Source organism: Tupaia chinensis, unplaced genomic scaffold (assembly GCF_000334495.1).
Source record: "Tupaia chinensis unplaced genomic scaffold, TupChi_1.0 Scaffold000624_1, whole genome shotgun sequence".
In the NCBI taxonomy this organism is placed as follows: Eukaryota; Metazoa; Chordata; class Mammalia; order Scandentia; family Tupaiidae; genus Tupaia; species Tupaia belangeri.
Genome location: NW_006160144.1, coordinates 510240 through 529772, shown reverse-complemented (window position 1 = coordinate 529772; position 19533 = coordinate 510240). Strand labels below are relative to the sequence as shown.

Genomic DNA, 19533 nt, shown 5'->3' with positions numbered 1-19533 from the left:
ATTCATCTCTCATCTATTGAATTTGCAGTGTTACTGTGATCTGTTCTTTCCATTTAAACTCTGGAAGTTAGCATTCAACTCTGGACTTGTCCCTACCATTAGGCTGGCCATTTTCTTGGTTGTTTTTTGTACTGTTATTTCTGTGTGTCCAACTTTAGTTTTCCTGGTAAAGCACTCCTTTCAGCACTTCTTGGAGAGCTGGTCTGGTATTGGTCAATTCTTTCAGGTTTTGTATATGTGAGAATGTTTTTGTCTTTTTTTCCCTTATGTAGAGTATTTCTTGGTTGAAATTCTTTTCACTTAATACTTTGAATTTATTTCCCCATTCTGTCCTTGCTTGCATTCTTTCCGATGAGAGGTCTCATGTTAGCCTTATGGGATATCCTTTGAAAGTAACTTGACATTTCTCTCTTGCCAATTTTAGTATCTTGTCTCTGTCTGTGATTTTGGTCAATCTGGCTATGATGTGCCTTGGGGAAGATCTTCTTGGTTTGAGTCTATGTGGGGACCTTTGTATTTCTTGAGTCTGGATACTTGAATGCCTCTCTAGGTTTGAAAAATTTTCTTCCAGGATTTCATTGAATAGATTATCAATGTCCTTATTGGTTTTTCACCTTCTGGGTTACTAATGATCCGGATGTTTGGGCATTTAATGGTATCTTGTATTATTCATATGTTATTCTCATTTTTGGGAGTTATTTTCTCAGACTTTTTGGTGAATGTCTCTAGTTCAGAGCTTCTATCTTCTATATCTGAGATTCGATCTTCTGCATGATCCAATCTGTTTTTTATATTTTCAGTGGAAGTTTTGATTTCCTGTATTATAGCCTTCATCTCTAACAATTTCTTTTGGTTCTTTTTTTATGACGTGTATCTCCTCTTTCAGATCATCCAAAAACTTCCTCACTTCCTGAGATTTGGTGTTTCTTTTCTTCTGCATCTTTCAGAGTTCATTGTCTCTATTCTTTTGTATCTCTGTTAGCTTTGTCACTATGAATATTTTAAATGCTTTATCTGACATTTCCATGAGTTCCCTTGCATTCTTTGAGGAGGAAGAAGTTATTCTTTTCCATTAGAGAGAATTTTTTTTGATTTTTCATATCTCTTGTGCTTTTGTGGTGCTTTCTAGTCATCTGATGGATTATACATTTTTTTCTATTTTTGAGTTAAATCTGAGCAATCAGAGGAAGGCCGAAGGAGATGACCTGCAGTCTATAAACAGTACCATTTTCCTCCCTTTGAACAGCTGATTCAATGAAAATTGAGGATTAATCTGACTCTAAAAGTATTCAGATATTTGGCTACTGAGCACCTAAACCTGTCCAGAAAATCAGTGTGTGGAGGCTGAGCAGAAAAGTGAGAAAGGTAAAAAGAAAAGGAAAAGAAATAGAAAAAAAAAAAAACGAAGAGGAGAATAAACAAGACAAAAACAATAAGAAAATGAGAAGAAAATTATTTTTGTCAAAAAATGAAAACCGCATGGCGCTCTAGCATGCTGTGTGTATGTGGCTGCTCAGAACTCAAATATAGATGGTTGTGGATTGGTTTATCCTATAGGGGGGAGGGGTAAAGGTAAGAATTAAGACAAAAGAGCAGTAGAGAGCTAAGTTTCAAAATTTAAAAAAAAATGAAATAGAAATGGAAAGAGACAGTGATAATAAGTAAGGTACTATAACCTGGCTCCTGGCCAGACTGGGAAGCAGGAGGGTGAAATCAGGGCAGAGGGTCTTCAGTGGTCAAAATCCCTGAATGAGACTCCCAGAAATCAAATATAGATGGCTGCTGGTTCCCCACCGTCTTCTCTACTCTACCTGCACTTAGTACATACCTTTCCTGGGGCTTTTTCTAAGCAGTCAGATTCCTACATGCCTTTTTCTCCATTTTCCTAGAGCCTTATCCTTTTTATTTTGTAGACTGGTTCCCACCGCTGTTTTATCTATCTTATCTACTTGTCTGCTTCATTGTTTTATTGCTGGAGGGTGCATGTGCTTACCAGAGAGAGAGGGGAAGAGAAAGAAAGAGGGGAAAGTACTCCCTGATGAGGTGTGGTCATGTTGCAATCCTTTTTTCTCTTTTCTCCATCTTGTCAGGATTTTGAGTATGCACACGTACCTGCTGGACATGTTCTTCAACACGGGGGCTGGGATTTAAACCATAGCCAACAATGTAGTATTTGGCTTCCTTAACCATTGTACTAGCCTATATTTCTTCATTATGTCTCCCCCAAATAGTATGTAAACTACTTAAGACAGGGACCTTGTCTGTTTTGTTCATTGTCATATCCTTAGCATCTAGAATAGTGCCTTGCATATAGAAGACACTTAGCAAACAAAAGTTTAATGAATGGATAAATGAACATATTTATTTCCTAACAGTCATAAATATAAAACCTCTCTTCTACTTAATGCCCACATTTCCACATTTTCCTTCCTTTGCTTACTCTTTTTGTTATTATGAATTTATTACTTTTCTCATTTTAATCCATTTGAATTGTTTAATTAGGGTACTGGGAGAAGAAAAACATGTCTTCATTCCCAGGCTGTATGACTTACGGTCTTTTTTTTGTCTTTTTTTTTCTTTCTCTCTCTTTTATTTTTAATGCTAGAGGAGGGCACATGTGCATTTATGACACAGAGAGAGAAAGCACCCCCTAACAGGGCCTGGTCATACCACAGTCTTTCTTTCCAGTTTCCCATTCAGTCAGGATTCTGGGCACACACATGCCTAGTGTTTTTTAAGCTGCTGGGGCTGGGACTCAAATTGGTCAGCCATGTGGGATCCAGCTTCTTTTGTGCAGTGCTTTCCCACTGTGCTATGTGGCTAGCCCTGAGAATATATTTCATGGATAAAAGATTTCTATTTTGTTACATATTCATCTGTGTTTTATTTGTTTGTTGATAGAACAGAACATTTAAAGATACTGAAAATGAAAAGTTTTATGTTGTTTTTAATGTGAACTTAGTTAAAATCTAAATGTCCATAGAAAAATCAACATGTAAAATGTTTACTAATGTCAATCGAATACAGTCAACAGTAGTTATTTCAGAATTTAGTATCAAATTACACCACTGCTTTTAAGTAATATTTATATGGTCTTGCTGTATCCTTAGCTATTTATTATGACCCACTGAAGCACAGTTAAGACATAATAAAGTGTATTTAGTTCTATTTTAACTGTCTGTATTCTACTGAGTGACTCTTGCTTCTTTGTAATAGTAAAGTATGATATTTTTATGCTTCAAGATCATTAGACAGTCATAATTTCTTGTTATTTACTTTTCTATGTCTTAAAAGAAAAAATTGAGATCTGTAATCTGGACAACTTCCTGGATGATATGGGGATTGAGCTTACATATAAGGAGCATAAAGACCTGGTAAATAATCTCCCAACCAGTGGTGAGCATTTCAGTTATTATGGTGCTTTTCAAAGAGGGCTTTTAGGCTTAAAATACTGATATTTTACTTTTAATTACTATAAAATTACACAGAAATATCCAGTACTAAATAAGGTAATGTGTTCATGCATGTGTGTTTATTGTTATTGTTGTGATTTTTAAAAATAGACTCTTAAGATTTTAAATCAATATTAATATTGTTAGGCAGAAAATATTTGAACCCTAGATGTCACCAGTTAAACTAAGTCACCTCAGAAATGTAATTGAGATCATTGGAAGGCCAAAACATAAGCAAGGAAAAGAAGAAATTTGAGGATAGAGATTAGAGCAGTAAAAGTGAAGAATGATAATAGAAAAATTAGGTTAAATTCTGCTTTAAGGAATTAGGGCTATTTCTGCAATCAAGAAATTTACAGCTTACTTGGAAGAGGAAAATATGGAGCAATTTGCAAAATAAAGTGTAAAAGTACCACATTATTGAGAATATATTGGCAATAAATATTTGAGAAATAATGGAAAGGAGGGAAAGTAGAAGTAAGGAATAATGGTTGCTTTGAGACAAATTTAAGTAGTAGTCTGATGGGGTGGTTGGTCAGAGATAATACTACCTGTTCCAGCAAGATTATATCACAGAGGTTCAGAACTTCATCCTACGAGTATTAGTCTTGTGGGAGACACTGAAGATTGTTTTGTTTGTGACGTTATGTTTTGAACTCTGTTCTCTTAACAGTTATTGAACCAAGACTATAGATTATAATTCAAAAGCTATTTTAATTCTAAATTTTATTTTTTCACATATTGGGCATTGTTGGGTGCCATAGAAATTACTATACTGTATTCCACTTGAGGAGAAGGCAAATAATTTTAAAGATGTACTTTTTAATATAAATATATAAACTCCTAACATCAGAGCACCTACATGTATAAAGCAAAGATTACTGGATATGAAGAGATTGCAGAATAAAAATAGAAGGGAATTTCAATACTTGACTTTCAGCATGGATTATCCAGATATAAAATCAATAAAGAGACAGTATACTTGAACTACTTTAGACCAGATAGCCCTAACAGACATATATAGAACATTCTGTCAGTAGTAGCATAGTACATATTCTTCTAAAGCACTAATGGAATATGTCCCCAGAATAGATCATATATTAGGCCATAAAACAAGTCCTAGCAAATTTAAGGAGATTGAAGTCATAATATATATCTTCTTATATAACAGTAGTAGAAACTAGAAATAATAACAGGATCAAAATTGGAGAATTCAGTTGTCTGGAAGCTATACAGTACACTTCTAAATAACCAGTAGATAAAAGAAGAAATTAAACAAGAAAAATTTTTTTTAAATCTAAAGACAGAGACCAGCAGATGGTGTGATGGTTACGTTGCTGGACTCCCACGTAGTCAAGCACAGTTTGAGTCCCAGACCTGGAGGCTTAAAACTCATGCCAGGGGCAACACATGGCCTTCCTGGGGCTCACATATGTTAAGGCAGGGACACCGGTGGGAGCTATGGCCATTGAGGTTAGCTGGGTCTGGAGTTTACCCAGGTGTGGAAGTCTTCGGACATTATCATGCCTAAAACACCAAAGGGAAAAAGTGCAGGACGGGAAAAGAAAGTCATCCACCCATAGAGTAGAAAAGAAGCCCAAATTACAAGGGAGGCTCACAAACAAGAGAAAAAGGAAAAATTGAAGAATGAGAAGGCCTTATGTCTTAATCTTATTGGTGAAAAATTACGGTGGTTTCAAAGTCATCTTGATCCCCTAAAGGGGGGATATTCAAAGAGATGCTGAGTTAATTGAAAGATATTTAAATTGATTTAGTGGCTAGCTGGAGCAGATTGAATTACAAAACAGCATCAGACAGGCAGGGCCGGTGACACTGTTCCTGGGAGACAGAGTCATCAGGCAGACGGTGGCATGCGAGTGGCAACAGTACGAGGGCTACGGCCTTGAGATATCAGATACCCTAAATGTAAGTAATCTGAAAACTTTTCGGGAATGGGATTTTGATCTGAAGAAACTGCCAAACATTAAAATGAGGAACATTTGTGCTAACGATGCAATTCCCAAGAAATGCAAGAAGTCAACTGAGACTATTATAATGGTAAACAAAGATTTAGAAGAATTGGATCTAAAAGATAAATCCAGTGACTCAGATGAAGAAATGACTGTGGTGGACTAATTGCCTTTACTTAAGTCAAAAATACCTGAAAGCTTTAAGTGTCAACTCATTGAGTTTGGCAAGTACTTGTCATAGATCCAGGGGCTTGCCATTTAACTGTTATCTTCTGGGATGGGATTCCCATTTGTAGTTTCAAACATGTTACAATATCTACTTAGAAATGAAGGTTGCTTTTTTTTTTTTTTTTTTTGAGAGGTTTTTTTTCGCTATAGGGCGCGTGCACTTGCCAGACAGACAGAGAGAGACAAAGAGACAGAAAGCGAGAAATCACCCCCCAGGGGGGATGGTCACGCCGCAATCCCTTCTCCTCCATTCTCCTCTCGGGATCTTGGGCACACATGCACACGCGCCCGGCGTGAGTTTTAAGCCACCGGGTCCGGGACGCGAACCGCGGTCGACTACGTGGGAGTCCAGTGACATAGCCATTACGCTAACTGCTGGTTCCTGAAGGTTGCTTTTTATTTACATTAAGTCACTAATATAGAAGTGATCTACAAAAACCACACACACACACAAACAAAAAACTCATGCCAGGCACCTGTGTATGTGTACCCAAAATCCCAAGAGGAGAATGGATGAGAAGGGATTGTGGCATGGCCATCTCCCAAGGAGGTGATTTCTCATTCTCTGTCTCTCAGTCTCTCTTTCTCTCTCTTTCTCTCTCGTCCCCCAGTGAGTGCACATGCCCTATAGGTTAAAAAAAAAAATCCCCCTGGGGGAAAAAAATAGAAAAAGCTCTTAAGACATAAGAAAATTAAGGTGCAATATACCAAAACAAGGGATGCAGCAAAAACAGTTCTAAGAGTAAAGTTTATAATAATAAATGCCAGTGTCAGAAAAGATCTCATATAAATAAACTAACATTACACCTCAAGAACTAGAAAAGGAAGAACAAATTAACCCCAAAGTTAGTAGAAGAAATGAAATAATAAGGATCAGAGCAAAAATAAATGAAACAGAGACAGAAAAACAATTGAAAAGGTCAACAAAACTAAAAATTGACTTTTTGAAAACATAAAATAAAAAACCTTTAGTTAAAACTTCAACTTAGAAATAAGAGAGTTAACTCTATAATATCATAAATATAAGAGGAGAAATTATAGCTGCTACCACAGAAATAAAAAGTATCATAAGAAACTAGTATGAACAATTATACACTAACAAATTTGATAACCTAGAAGAATTTGGTGAAGTTCTAACGTCCATAACCTATCAAGACCGAATCACAAAGAAATAGAAAATATGAACAGACCAATAACTAGTAAGGAAATTTAATTAATAATAAAATATTTCTCATTAAACAGAAGCCCAGAACCTTATGTCTTCACTGCTGAATTCTACCAAACATTTAAATCATTAATACTAATTCTTCCCAAACTTTACCAAAAATTTGAGTAGGAAGGACTTTTTCCAAACTCTTTTTATGAGTATTACCCTGATACCAAAGCCAAAAAAGAAAGAAAACTGCAGATTAATATTCCTGATAAACATAGATGCAAAAATCTTAAACAAAATATTGACAGACTAAATTTGATAGCATCATGATCGAGTGAAATTTATCCTAGAAATGCAAGAATGACTCCAACATGCAAATCCATAACTGTAATACAGTACATTAACAGAATGGAGGACAAAACCATGAACTCATCTCAATAAATGCAGAAGTATTTGATCAAATTCAACATCTTAAGCCACAATAAAGGCTTTCAACAGATTAGTAACACAAGGAATGTATCTCAATACAATAAAGGCCCTGTAAGAAAAAATTCATAGGTAATAGCATATTTAGTAGTAAAAAGCTGAAATCTCTTCCTTTAAGATTGGGAAAAAGACAAGACTACCCAACTCACCATTTCTATTCAACCTAATACTGAAAGTCTTAGCCAGAAAAATTAGGGACAAAAAGAAATGAAAGACATCCAAATTAGAAAGGAAGAAGTCAAATTGTTTATGCCTACAAAATGGCATAATCTTATATATATAGAAAACCTTAAAGATTGTGTGTGAGAAAAACTGTTAGAACCAATAAATGAATTTGGCAACATTGCAGGATAAAAATTCAACATACGAAAAACAGCATCATTTCTTTTTTTGAGAAATTTTTGCAATAGAGCACATGCACTCGCCAGAAAGACAGAGAGAGACAGAAAATGAGAAATCAGCCCCCTCCAGGGGGGATAGCCACACCACAATCCCTTCTCCATTCTCCTTTCAGGATCTTAGGCATGCACGCACAAATCCCTTCTCCTCCATTCTCCTCTCAGGATCTTGGGCACACATGCACACACACCTGGCGTGAGTTTAAGCCACCGGGTTTGGGACTTGAACCGTGGTCAACTACATGAGAGTCCAGCACATAGCCATTATACCAACTGCTGGTCCCAAAAAGAGCAGCATCATTTCTATACACTAGCAACTAACTATTTGAAACAAACAAAAAACACTTTCATTTATGATAGTTACAAAAAAAGAAAGAAAAGAAAAAACAAAAATGAAACAAAGAAACTTGAGAGTAAATTTGATTAAGGAGGTCAAAGTTCTGTACACTAAAAACTATAAAGCATCAAAATAAATCTAAGACACAAATAAATAGATACTACATTCGTGGATATCCTGTGTTCATGGGTGGAAAGAATTAACGTTCTTAAAATGTCTGCACTACCCAAAGAAATCTGTAGATTTAGTGCAATTACTCTCTGGATTCTAATGACCTTTTTCGCTGATGTAGAAAAAACAATTGTAAATTTGTATGGGACTACAAGACTTTGAGTAGCTAAAGTAACCTGAGCAAAAAGAACAAACTGGAGGCCTCATACTACTTGATTTTAAGAGCTGCTAAAAATCCAAAAATTTATCTAAAGTAAATTAAATCAGTATGTCAAAGATATACCTACACTCCCATGTTCATTGCATCAGTATTCATAATAGCTAAGATACAGACTCAAGCTAGTTCCCATTGGTGAGTAAATAAATAAAGTAAATGTGATATATATGCACAATATAATACTACTCAGCCTAAAAAGAAAGAAATTCTGTTATTTGCAACAATATGAATGTATCTGAAGAATGTATATTAAGTAAAATTAGGTACAGAAAGGCAAATATGCCTGATTTCCCTTAATGTGTGGAATCTCAGAAAGTCAAACTCACAGAGATAGAGTAAAATTATGGTTACTAGAGGTTAGAAGTTAAAGGGTATGGGAAAATGTTGGTCAAAGGATAAAATTTCAAAAGATAAAGCTATCTCTTGCAGTTCAAGTTCCAAGAGTCTAATATACTCATGATGGCCCTGTAAGAAAAAATTCATAGGTAATAGCATATTTAGTAGTAAAAAGCTGAAATCTCTTCCTTTAAGATTGGGAAAAAGACAAGACTACCCAACTCACCATTTCTATTCAACCTAATACTGAAAGTCTTAGCCAGAAAAATTAGGGACAAAAAGAAATGAAAGACATCCAAATTAGAAAGGAAGAAGTCAAATTGTTTATGCCTACAAAATGGCATAATCTTATATATATAGAAAACCTTAAAGATTGTGTGTGAGAAAAACTGTTAGAACCAATAAATGAATTTGGCAACATTGCAGGATAAAAATTCAACATACGAAAAACAGCATCATTTCTTTTTTTGAGAAATTTTTGCAATAGAGCACATGCACTCGCCAGAAAGACAGAGAGAGACAGAAAATGAGAAATCAGCCCCCTCCAGGGGGGATAGCCACACCACAATCCCTTCTCCATTCTCCTTTCAGGATCTTAGGCATGCACGCACAAATCCCTTCTCCTCCATTCTCCTCTCAGGATCTTGGGCACACATGCACACACACCTGGCGTGAGTTTAAGCCACCGGGTTTGGGACTTGAACCGTGGTCAACTACATGAGAGTCCAGCACATAGCCATTATACCAACTGCTGGTCCCAAAAAGAGCAGCATCATTTCTATACACTAGCAACTAACTATTTGAAACAAACAAAAAACACTTTCATTTATGATAGTTACAAAAAAAGAAAGAAAAGAAAAAACAAAAATGAAACAAAGAAACTTGAGAGTAAATTTGATTAAGGAGGTCAAAGTTCTGTACACTAAAAACTATAAAGCATCAAAATAAATCTAAGACACAAATAAATAGATACTACATTCGTGGATATCCTGTGTTCATGGGTGGAAAGAATTAACGTTCTTAAAATGTCTGCACTACCCAAAGAAATCTGTAGATTTAGTGCAATTACTCTCTGGATTCTAATGACCTTTTTCGCTGATGTAGAAAAAACAATTGTAAATTTGTATGGGACTACAAGACTTTGAGTAGCTAAAGTAACCTGAGCAAAAAGAACAAACTGGAGGCCTCATACTACTTGATTTTAAGAGCTGCTAAAAATCCAAAAATTTATCTAAAGTAAATTAAATCAGTATGTCAAAGATATACCTACACTCCCATGTTCATTGCATCAGTATTCATAATAGCTAAGATACAGACTCAAGCTAGTTCCCATTGGTGAGTAAATAAATAAAGTAAATGTGATATATATGCACAATATAATACTACTCAGCCTAAAAAGAAAGAAATTCTGTTATTTGCAACAATATGAATGTATCTGAAGAATGTATATTAAGTAAAATTAGGTACAGAAAGGCAAATATGCCTGATTTCCCTTAATGTGTGGAATCTCAGAAAGTCAAACTCACAGAGATAGAGTAAAATTATGGTTACTAGAGGTTAGAAGTTAAAGGGTATGGGAAAATGTTGGTCAAAGGATAAAATTTCAAAAGATAAAGCTATCTCTTGCAGTTCAAGTTCCAAGAGTCTAATATACTCATGATAACTATAATTAGTAACAATGTATTGTATATTTGAAAATTGCTAAGAGAGTAGATGCTGTTTTAATCACAAAAAAGTATGTGAAGTAATGCATATGTTTAATGGTTAGATTTAGTTATTCTGAAATGTATACATATATCAAAAGTCATTGCACATCATAAATACATTTTTGTTTTTTTAATTTGTCAGAGGCACATGTGCTTGCTGGAAAATAACAGAGAGAGGGAGAAAGCAAGAAAGCACCCTGCATGGAGCACAGTCGTTTCGGAATTTCTTCTTCTCCATTTCTCCCTCCTTTTGGGATTTTGGGTGCACACAAATGCACTCTGTGTATTTTCCAAGCCACTAGGTCCAAGACTCAAACTGTGCAGTCATCCATGTGAGATCCATCTACCTTAACCACCAGGCCAGAGGCTGGCCTTCCAATTTTTACTTGTCAATTTTTAAAATGTAAAAGATTTGCTGTTTATACTCATTTTTATAATTTCAAGTTACAGTGCTTTTTGTTTGACTTCTGATGTTGTTATTACTTCTACTTAAAGCCTTGTCTCTGTTCTCACAGCTGATGGGAAGATAAATCAGCTTAAATTGATGGATACGATGAAGACTGTTAAAGGTATGTGAATAGTAAAAAGACATAAAACTAAAATATTGATCTTTTGGAATAAAAAAATAAAACTCATGGTCTTTGTCCATAATTATAAGAATGGATATTCCATAATATACAGAGCTGGGAGACTACAAGGGAAACATGAAGACGGAAAAAGCAAAACAAACCAAAAAAACCCTAGTTTATAACCAAAGATAACGAATATAAATGTTTTAGGGTTTTTAGCGATCTTTTATATTTCACATTGACATTATTATTTTTTAATCACCAGAGGGAGCATGTGTTTTCCAGAGAGAGAGAGAAAGAACCCCCTGGCAGGGTGTAGTCACACCACAATTCTTTCTACTTTTTTAAAAAGGTTTTTTTTTTTTTTTTTTTTTTTTTTTAAACTTAATTAACTCCTCACTTTGGTTTGAGAATTTTATGAAGTTTGCTATGGGTTTAACCCAGGATATGTGTGTGAATGTGTGTGTGTGTGTGTGTCTTGTGTGGAGATATGGGGATATGTATCTGTACTAAACAAAGCATAAATAATACATAGTAGTAGTAATAAGTTCAGATTTCTCAGCACTAACAATTTAAACCTTACTAATGTCTACTATTGATGCTTAACATATTCTGCTACATTTCTTTATGCCTCAATTGTTTTTGCACTACCATAGCTCTTACCATGTTTTAAAGCACCTATCACGGATTACAGAGACTTCTTAATCCCTTAATTTGCAATTGTTTGAAGTTCAATCCTCATTCTCTGTACCTAAAAACTCTGGTGTCTTTATTTAAAATTTGCTAAATTTAGGAAGATTCTTTCTGTCTTCAATACATTGAGCAACATGCCTGCTGCCTGCAGGTGGGAATCCAGCACATTAACCCCCATGCCACCTGCCAGCCCCCACAATCTTTTTTCTTCCATGTCTACTTCCTGCCCATATTTTAGGCATGTAGGCATGTTTGTTTTCAGCCACTGGGGCTGGGATTTGAACTGCAATCAGCCATACAGAATCTAACTCTCTTAACCACTAAGCTTATTATAACACTGGCCCTACATAGAAATTTTTGTCTTTGGTCTTTAGTGTGCTTAGTATTTCATGAGTAATAAAATGATAATCATTTTGTTGACTGATAGATAACTTGTGTCCATTGATAACGAGTTTCTTTCATAGAGAACTTGCACTACTGTTATTATTGAACAGCTTCTATAGTGTTGTTATATATTTTTTCTGAGTAATATAATTTTATCTTTTTAAAAAATTACCTTATTCAAATTTATTTATTTATTTGCTTACTTACTTATTTATTTCAGTTTGACCAGAGAGGAACAGAGCGAGAGAGAGAGAGAGAGTGTGTGAAAAAGCAAGCTGCCAGGTCTGGGACTCAAACCGTGGTCAGCCAGTGCCCTTACCCACCATGCCACCTGCTGGCCCCTGATCTTACTTTCTTAAAGTAGTCTTATTCTAAACCTGCATAGAAATACTGATGTTATGAATCTAACTAAAATGTGGAAACCTGGAAGGGCGGGGTGAGGTATAAGGGAACAAATACTGCTCCTGGTATAGGTGTTAACTAGTGGCCAAGATATATGAATTATCATTTGGTTGGTGTGATTAGTGGTAAGCAATTACCAACTTGACATTTTAAAAATTTGCTTTAGATGGATGATCAGAGGTCTAATTCTGGTTCTTGAACAAGGATTAATGATATGAAAGTCTACTTCTGGTCTTTCTATTTATTTTAAATGAATTTTGAAACATTTGCTTTTTATATTGAAACTGAGACACACAAGTATATAGAAAGTCTTTATCCTAGACATTACATGTATGTTCATGCACGTGTGCATGTATATGTTTAATCTGTCTTGTTTTTTCTTTAGGAGGAAAAGTTGATACTCAAAAGCTAAGTAATACACTGGAAAAGATGGGAGTAGAACTCACAAATAAGGAATTTCAGCATCTACAAGAACATTTACCTGTTGATGGTAAGCATGCTGGCATTAACTGATATTTTCAGAGGAAGTTAGACTTATATATGAGGACTCATCAAACTACGTTTTATTGCCATATTGGACCTTTGAAATGCATTCAGAAAGATTAAGACTTAAGTATGTTAAAATATTCTCTTCCTTTCTAACTCTTAGGTGTTACTGGCAGGCTTGATAACAGAGTAACCTTGCTGTCATCATAGGTAGATAGATATGAATGGGCAGTTCTGAGATAATGGCAGAGGACATCAGCCTCATTAATCACAGCTTATCAGAGGATATTCTGGACTCCCTCCTGGTACTAGTAAGGGGAAAGCTGATCTCATTTTTCTTTCTTTATTTTATCTTTTTTAATTTTTTACTAGAGGGCACATGTGCTCACCAGACACACACACACACACACACACACACAGAGAAATGACGCCCCCCACCACACCAGTGGGGTGGCCATACCACAATCCTTTCTCCATTCTCCTCTCAGGATCCTAGGCACCCATGCATATGGTGTTTTTCAAGCCGCTGGGTCTGGACTCAAGCCCCAGAGTATATTGCCTAACCAATCTTCAGAAAATTTAGGAAAGGTTACTATCTCCCCTTCTGCCATTCTACATATGCACACAGAAATTCACTGGGATGGGAAGCTAGGTCAACATCTAATTGCCACTTAGGGAAATAAACTGACCAGAGTAGTCCCTGTGGGGTGCTCACATCTTCAAAGTCCGTACTGGGCATGCATAATTGGGTTATCAAATTCTTCAAACTCCTTACCTAAGGGAAAAGTACTCAAGCACAGGTGGAAGCCCACCAATTGGAACAAAGAAGCCAGCTACAATGACAGACCTCCCCTCCTAAATATTCATGACAAGAACCCAGGATAAAAGTAACACCTAAGGTGGCAGTTGTTCTTTTCTGGCAGCTCCCCACCCTTATGCTTTTTTGGCATGGGGTACATTATTTTCTGTTAAAAATCTTCACTCTGATATTAAAAACTCTTTTCCTACCTCACTCGTGTTTGTGATCTTTTCCTGCGTCTTAGGGTGAGTCTCCAATTTTAGAGATCTGAATCCAAAGAATCAAGGATTTTACACAACATAGCTCAACTCACCTGTTTGATAACGCTACTATTGAGTTAGCTTAGGAAAACAAAACAAAACAAACAAACAAAAAACAGGAAAATAGGAGGGTAGATGAGTAGAAGTAGAAGGAAAGAGGAGGTCTGAAAATAAGATAGCAAGGAGTGGAGGAGGCAAGGAAGAGTTTAAGCAATTATGTTTCAACAATTCTTGGACTGGGAATGGAGTAGACTAAAGAACTCACGCGTGTTGTTATGGGATGGGAGACTTTTGAGCTGCATTGTGTAAAATCCTTGGTTCTTTAGGTCCAGATCTCTTAAGATTAGGGACCTGTCCTGAGACGCAAAATAAAAAACTACAAACGCTTGCAGAGTAGGAAAAGGGAAGTTTTAATAGGAAAGTGAAGATTTTTAATAGAAAAGAAATACATCTCCTTGCATGGAAAGCATGCAGGTGGGCAGCTGCCAGAGAAGGACACCTGCACTGGGTATGGGTTTAGATGTTACATTTATTCTAAGAGTTGATATTTAGCAGGGGAAAGTCTGTCATAGTATCTGGCTTCTTCATATCAATTTGCCCGCTTTCTCCTGCTCTTGCGTATCTCTCTCACAGGTGAGAAATTTGAGGAACTTGATTACCTAATAGCACATGTCCAGTGTGAACTTTGAAGGTATGAGCATCCTTATTTGGATGAACTGCCCAATTATTTTATTGCCACAGTGGGAATCAGGATGGCGACCAAAATGTCTTGTTTTGTATTTATGAAGAATGGTAAGAGGGAAGTTAACAACCTTCTCTGTGTACTTTTCTCAGGTACTGAAGAAGAAAAATGAGATCTGCTTTACCTTTTTGGTCCCTCCTAAATATTCATGACAAGAACCCAGGATAAAAGTAACACCTAAGGTGGCAGTTGTTCTTTTCTGGCAGCTCCCCACCCTTATGCTTTTTTGGCATGGGGTACATTATTTTCTGTTAAAAATCTTCACTCTGATATTAAAAACTCTTTTCCTACCTCACTCGTGTTTGTGATCTTTTCCTGCGTCTTAGGGTGAGTCTCCAATTTTAGAGATCTGAATCCAAAGAATCAAGGATTTTACACAACATAGCTCAACTCACCTGTTTGATAACGCTACTATTGAGTTAGCTTAGGAAAACAAAACAAAACAAACAAACAAAAAACAGGAAAATAGGAGGGTAGATGAGTAGAAGTAGAAGGAAAGAGGAGGTCTGAAAATAAGATAGCAAGGAGTGGAGGAGGCAAGGAAGAGTTTAAGCAATTATGTTTCAACAATTCTTGGACTGGGAATGGAGTAGACTAAAGAACTCACGCGTGTTGTTATGGGATGGGAGACTTTTGAGCTGCATTGTGTAAAATCCTTGGTTCTTTAGGTCCAGATCTCTTAAGATTAGGGACCTGTCCTGAGACGCAAAATAAAAAACTACAAACGCTTGCAGAGTAGGAAAAGGGAAGTTTTAATAGGAAAGTGAAGATTTTTAATAGAAAAGAAATACATCTCCTTGCATGGAAAGCATGCAGGTGGGCAGCTGCCAGAGAAGGACACCTGCACTGGGTATGGGTTTAGATGTTACATTTATTCTAAGAGTTGATATTTAGCAGGGGAAAGTCTGTCATAGTATCTGGCTTCTTCATATCAATTTGCCCGCTTTCTCCTGCTCTTGCGTATCTCTCTCACAGGTGAGAAATTTGAGGAACTTGATTACCTAATAGCACATGTCCAGTGTGAACTTTGAAGGTATGAGCATCCTTATTTGGATGAACTGCCCAATTATTTTATTGCCACAGTGGGAATCAGGATGGCGACCAAAATGTCTTGTTTTGTATTTATGAAGAATGGTAAGAGGGAAGTTAACAACCTTCTCTGTGTACTTTTCTCAGGTACTGAAGAAGAAAAATGAGATCTGCTTTACCTTTTTGGTGCTATGCGGGAGGAAGGAGTCTCTGCAGAGGGTCTAGTGTAACTCTGGATAAGTTGTGACTGATGTGACAGATGTCCTTCTGCTACTCTCTTAGGGCTGCCCACTCATTTCTAGCTAACTGCCTGTTACAGTGTGATCTTATTTTTATTCCATCATTGTAATTTCCTGATTGAGTGAGATCTTTTTAAAATGTATTTTATTGTTATGTTAGATTTGATACATAAAGCATTCTATTGTCAAAAATGTTTCATTTATTACAGCTAATGGAAAGGTAGATCTAAATACACTTCTGGATGAAGTTAAGGTTCTTAAAAAAAATGGTGAGTGTAAAATTATTACTAAAATAAGAAATCTTAATTCTTAGGGACTATTCATCATATATAAATACAATTCTTTGGTTATTTGCATTTCGAACAATAGTACCCGTTGCATTCTTAGAATAGGATCAAATTGTTCTGAATTTTTTTAGGTAAAATGTTTGAAAGTTACTGGTTTTTGTTTTGTTTTGTTTTGTTTTGTTTTAATAAAACAATGTATAGTAGATTGTTTCCAGTGAAATAAACCAATAGAAACTAAACCCAAAATTAAATGAAGGTAGTCAGGTGCATTTGTTAGTCAAAGCCTATTATTTTTATTTCTGGCCCCAAAGAAAACTTCTTTAAGAGAATATAGGATAATAATTTTGTGACTGTGGCTAGATAAAGGTTTCTTAGTCAGACAATAAAGATTTTTTTTAATAATTATTTATTTTATTTCATTTATTCATTAATTTATTTTTAAATTTAACCAGAGAGAGACAGAGGTTAAGAGTGAGAGAGAGAGGAAGTGAGAAAGCAAGCCACCAGATTCAGGACTCAAACCCTGTCGGCCATGTGGGAGTGTCCAGCGCCTTAATCACCACGCCAACTGCTGGTCCCCGACAATAAAGATTTCTAAGCATAAAAGGAGAAACAAACATTATATGTCTTATAAAGAAAATACAAAGTCACCAATTATGAGCTATTTGATAAAAAAAAAATCATCAACCCTCTTTCTAGTCAAGTCTCTCTTATCTAACTACTAATTTACAGAAAAAGAGAACCGAGAAACAGTCATTATATCATGGAAATATAAAAATAAAAATCTAAATTATAAAGCTAACAACTTCATTTTCAACAAATAAAATTTTCAATAAGAAAAAATATGAGAGAAGGGACCTAAGAGATATAACATTTGCAATTTCAGAGACTGAAATTTATTATTATTTGAAAAATATCACATTGTTCAATTATTATTTGAACAGATATAAAAAAATTAGGAAAATGTGAACACAAATTGGATATTTGATAATATAAGGAATAATTGTTTTAAAACACTGTGTGATACTGTTTTAGTAGTAATTTTTAAAAAGTGTTTTTGTCTTAGTAATACATATTGAAATATTTACAAATGATGTGATATGATGTCTGAGTAATGCTTCTAAATAACCAGGGTAGGGGCCAGCAGTGCTGTGGTGGTTAAGGGGCTAGACTCCCACATGCTTGATCAAGGTTCAAAGTCCTGGAATTGGTGACCTGAAAACCACAACAAATAAGTAGACAAATAAATAAATAAATGTTTATTTTAAAACATTGCTATTATTATTTTTTTTAATTCAAGATAGGGTGGCAGGAGTAGATGGGAGTATAGAAAGAATAAGAATGGGCTTGAGCTGCTCATCGTCACATTACTAATTTTAAGTGAAAACTTTTCTGCTTGTCCCACTTTCATTTTATTTGAAAAGACTATCATGCAAAATTCTAAAATAAAATTTAACTTTATAAATTATTTTGTAAAATTGAATATTTCACTGTTATAAACTAGTACATATTTGCCTCTCTTGCACAATAGCAAAGGGAAAAGTAAATTAGAAGAAATCGATAGATATATTGGAGGCTCTTTATTATTATTTTTTTTGATTTTTTTCTTTTATTTTTTAATTTCATTTTCTTTTATACATTCAATCACATTATTATTTGGCTTACAAAATGGATATTTCAACAGGTGAACATTTCTCCCTAGTACAGTTGATAAAACTACAAAATATCTTCAACTGATAATACCACATTCCTTTGTGCCATTAATGCTTTGCCTCCCTATTTTTCTTCAAAATGTCCTTCCTCAGACCCTCCTCTTTCACACACACTATATCTGGTATTTACAACTATATACATTCAATAATTATACATTATTTAGTTTGTAAAGAGATTTTACCCAACATGATATACGCCACACAGCAGGTGAGTGGAGAATACTATACATGACGTCAACAACAGGCAACAAACCGTATCTGTGTCCCACAAATGTTTTCTCCATTTTTTCCCAAATTTCCCTTCCTGCACTCTTCCTCTCTCCCACTCTCCTTCCACTTTGTCCACAGTGTCCATAACAATTTTCAATGTTTTTATGACCTCCAGTATTTCAATCTCTACCGTAGCGTGTAGACAGTAGGTATATGTTAAGAGGAGACATAGACTGTCTCTGTTTTATAGCCTGACTTACTTCACCCAGCAATAAATCTTCCATGTTCATCTACTTTCTATCAAATGCCAGGGTCTTGTTATTTCTTATGGATAAATAGTATTCCATGGAGTATATGTATCATACTTTCTCAATCCAATCATCTGTTTGTGGACATTTGGGTTGATTCCATGTCTTAGCAATAGTGAATAATGCTGCAATAAATATAGTGTGTAAGCACTTTTCTGACTGAGCATTCTCCTGTCCTTTGGGTAGATGCTCAGGATTGGAATTTTTGGATCATATGGTAGTTCTATTTGAAAGTCTTTAAGGAACCTCCGTATTGTTCTCCACAGTGGCTGGACCACCAACAATGTAGGAGAGTTCCCTTTCACCACATTCCTGCCAGCACTTACCTTTTTATTTTTTATTTTTTTTATTATTATTTTTTTAATCTTAGCCATTCTGACTAGGATTAGGTGGTATCTCATTGTGGTTTTGATCTGCATCTTCCTTATGATGAGGGATGTTAAGCATTTTTTTATATGCTTTTGGGCTGTTTGTATGTCTTCCTTAGAGAGTTGTTTATTCAGCTCATTTGCCTATATTTTAATTGAGTTAATCATTTTCTTCTGGGTAAGCCACTTGAGTTCCCTGTGTATTCTAGTTATCAGTCCCTTATCTAAGGCATAAATAACAAAAATTCTCTCCCATTCCTAGGATTGTCGATTCACACTAATTAAGGTGTCCTGTGCTGTGCACAAACCTTAATTTGTTGTAATCCCACCTGTCTATATTGGGGATTATTGCCTGTGCTTTGGGGGTCTTGCTTAAGAAGTCTTTGCCTACCCCAATGTCTCCCAGAATTTCCCCTATTTTTTTCCACCAGTTTTATAGTTTGCGGTCTTAGCTTTAGATCTTTGATCCACTTTGAGTTGATTTTTGTTAATGGTGACAGATAGAGGTTCAGACTCATCTCTATGCAAGTGGAAAACCAATTTTTCCAGCACCATATGCTAAAGAGGTTTTTCTTTTCCCACTGAATTGAC

The 19533-nt window shown here is 35.5% G+C and overlaps 1 protein-coding gene and 1 pseudogene across 1 annotated transcript in view; both read left to right on the top strand.

Annotated features, from left to right (window-relative positions):
• LOC102485663 (EF-hand calcium-binding domain-containing protein 13-like) overlaps window positions 1–19533 on the top strand; it is a 109130-nt gene that overhangs the window by 67836 nt on the left and 21761 nt on the right. The window contains exons 19-22 of the mRNA XM_027775989.1: window positions 3295–3396; window positions 10970–11023; window positions 12888–12992; window positions 16267–16326. Of these exons, the coding sequence (XP_027631790.1) occupies window positions 3295–3396; window positions 10970–11023; window positions 12888–12992; window positions 16267–16326 (321 nt within the window). The remainder of the gene's footprint in view (window positions 1–3294; window positions 3397–10969; window positions 11024–12887; window positions 12993–16266; window positions 16327–19533) is intronic.
• LOC106736052 (translation machinery-associated protein 16 pseudogene) lies at window positions 4831–5588 on the top strand (annotated as a pseudogene).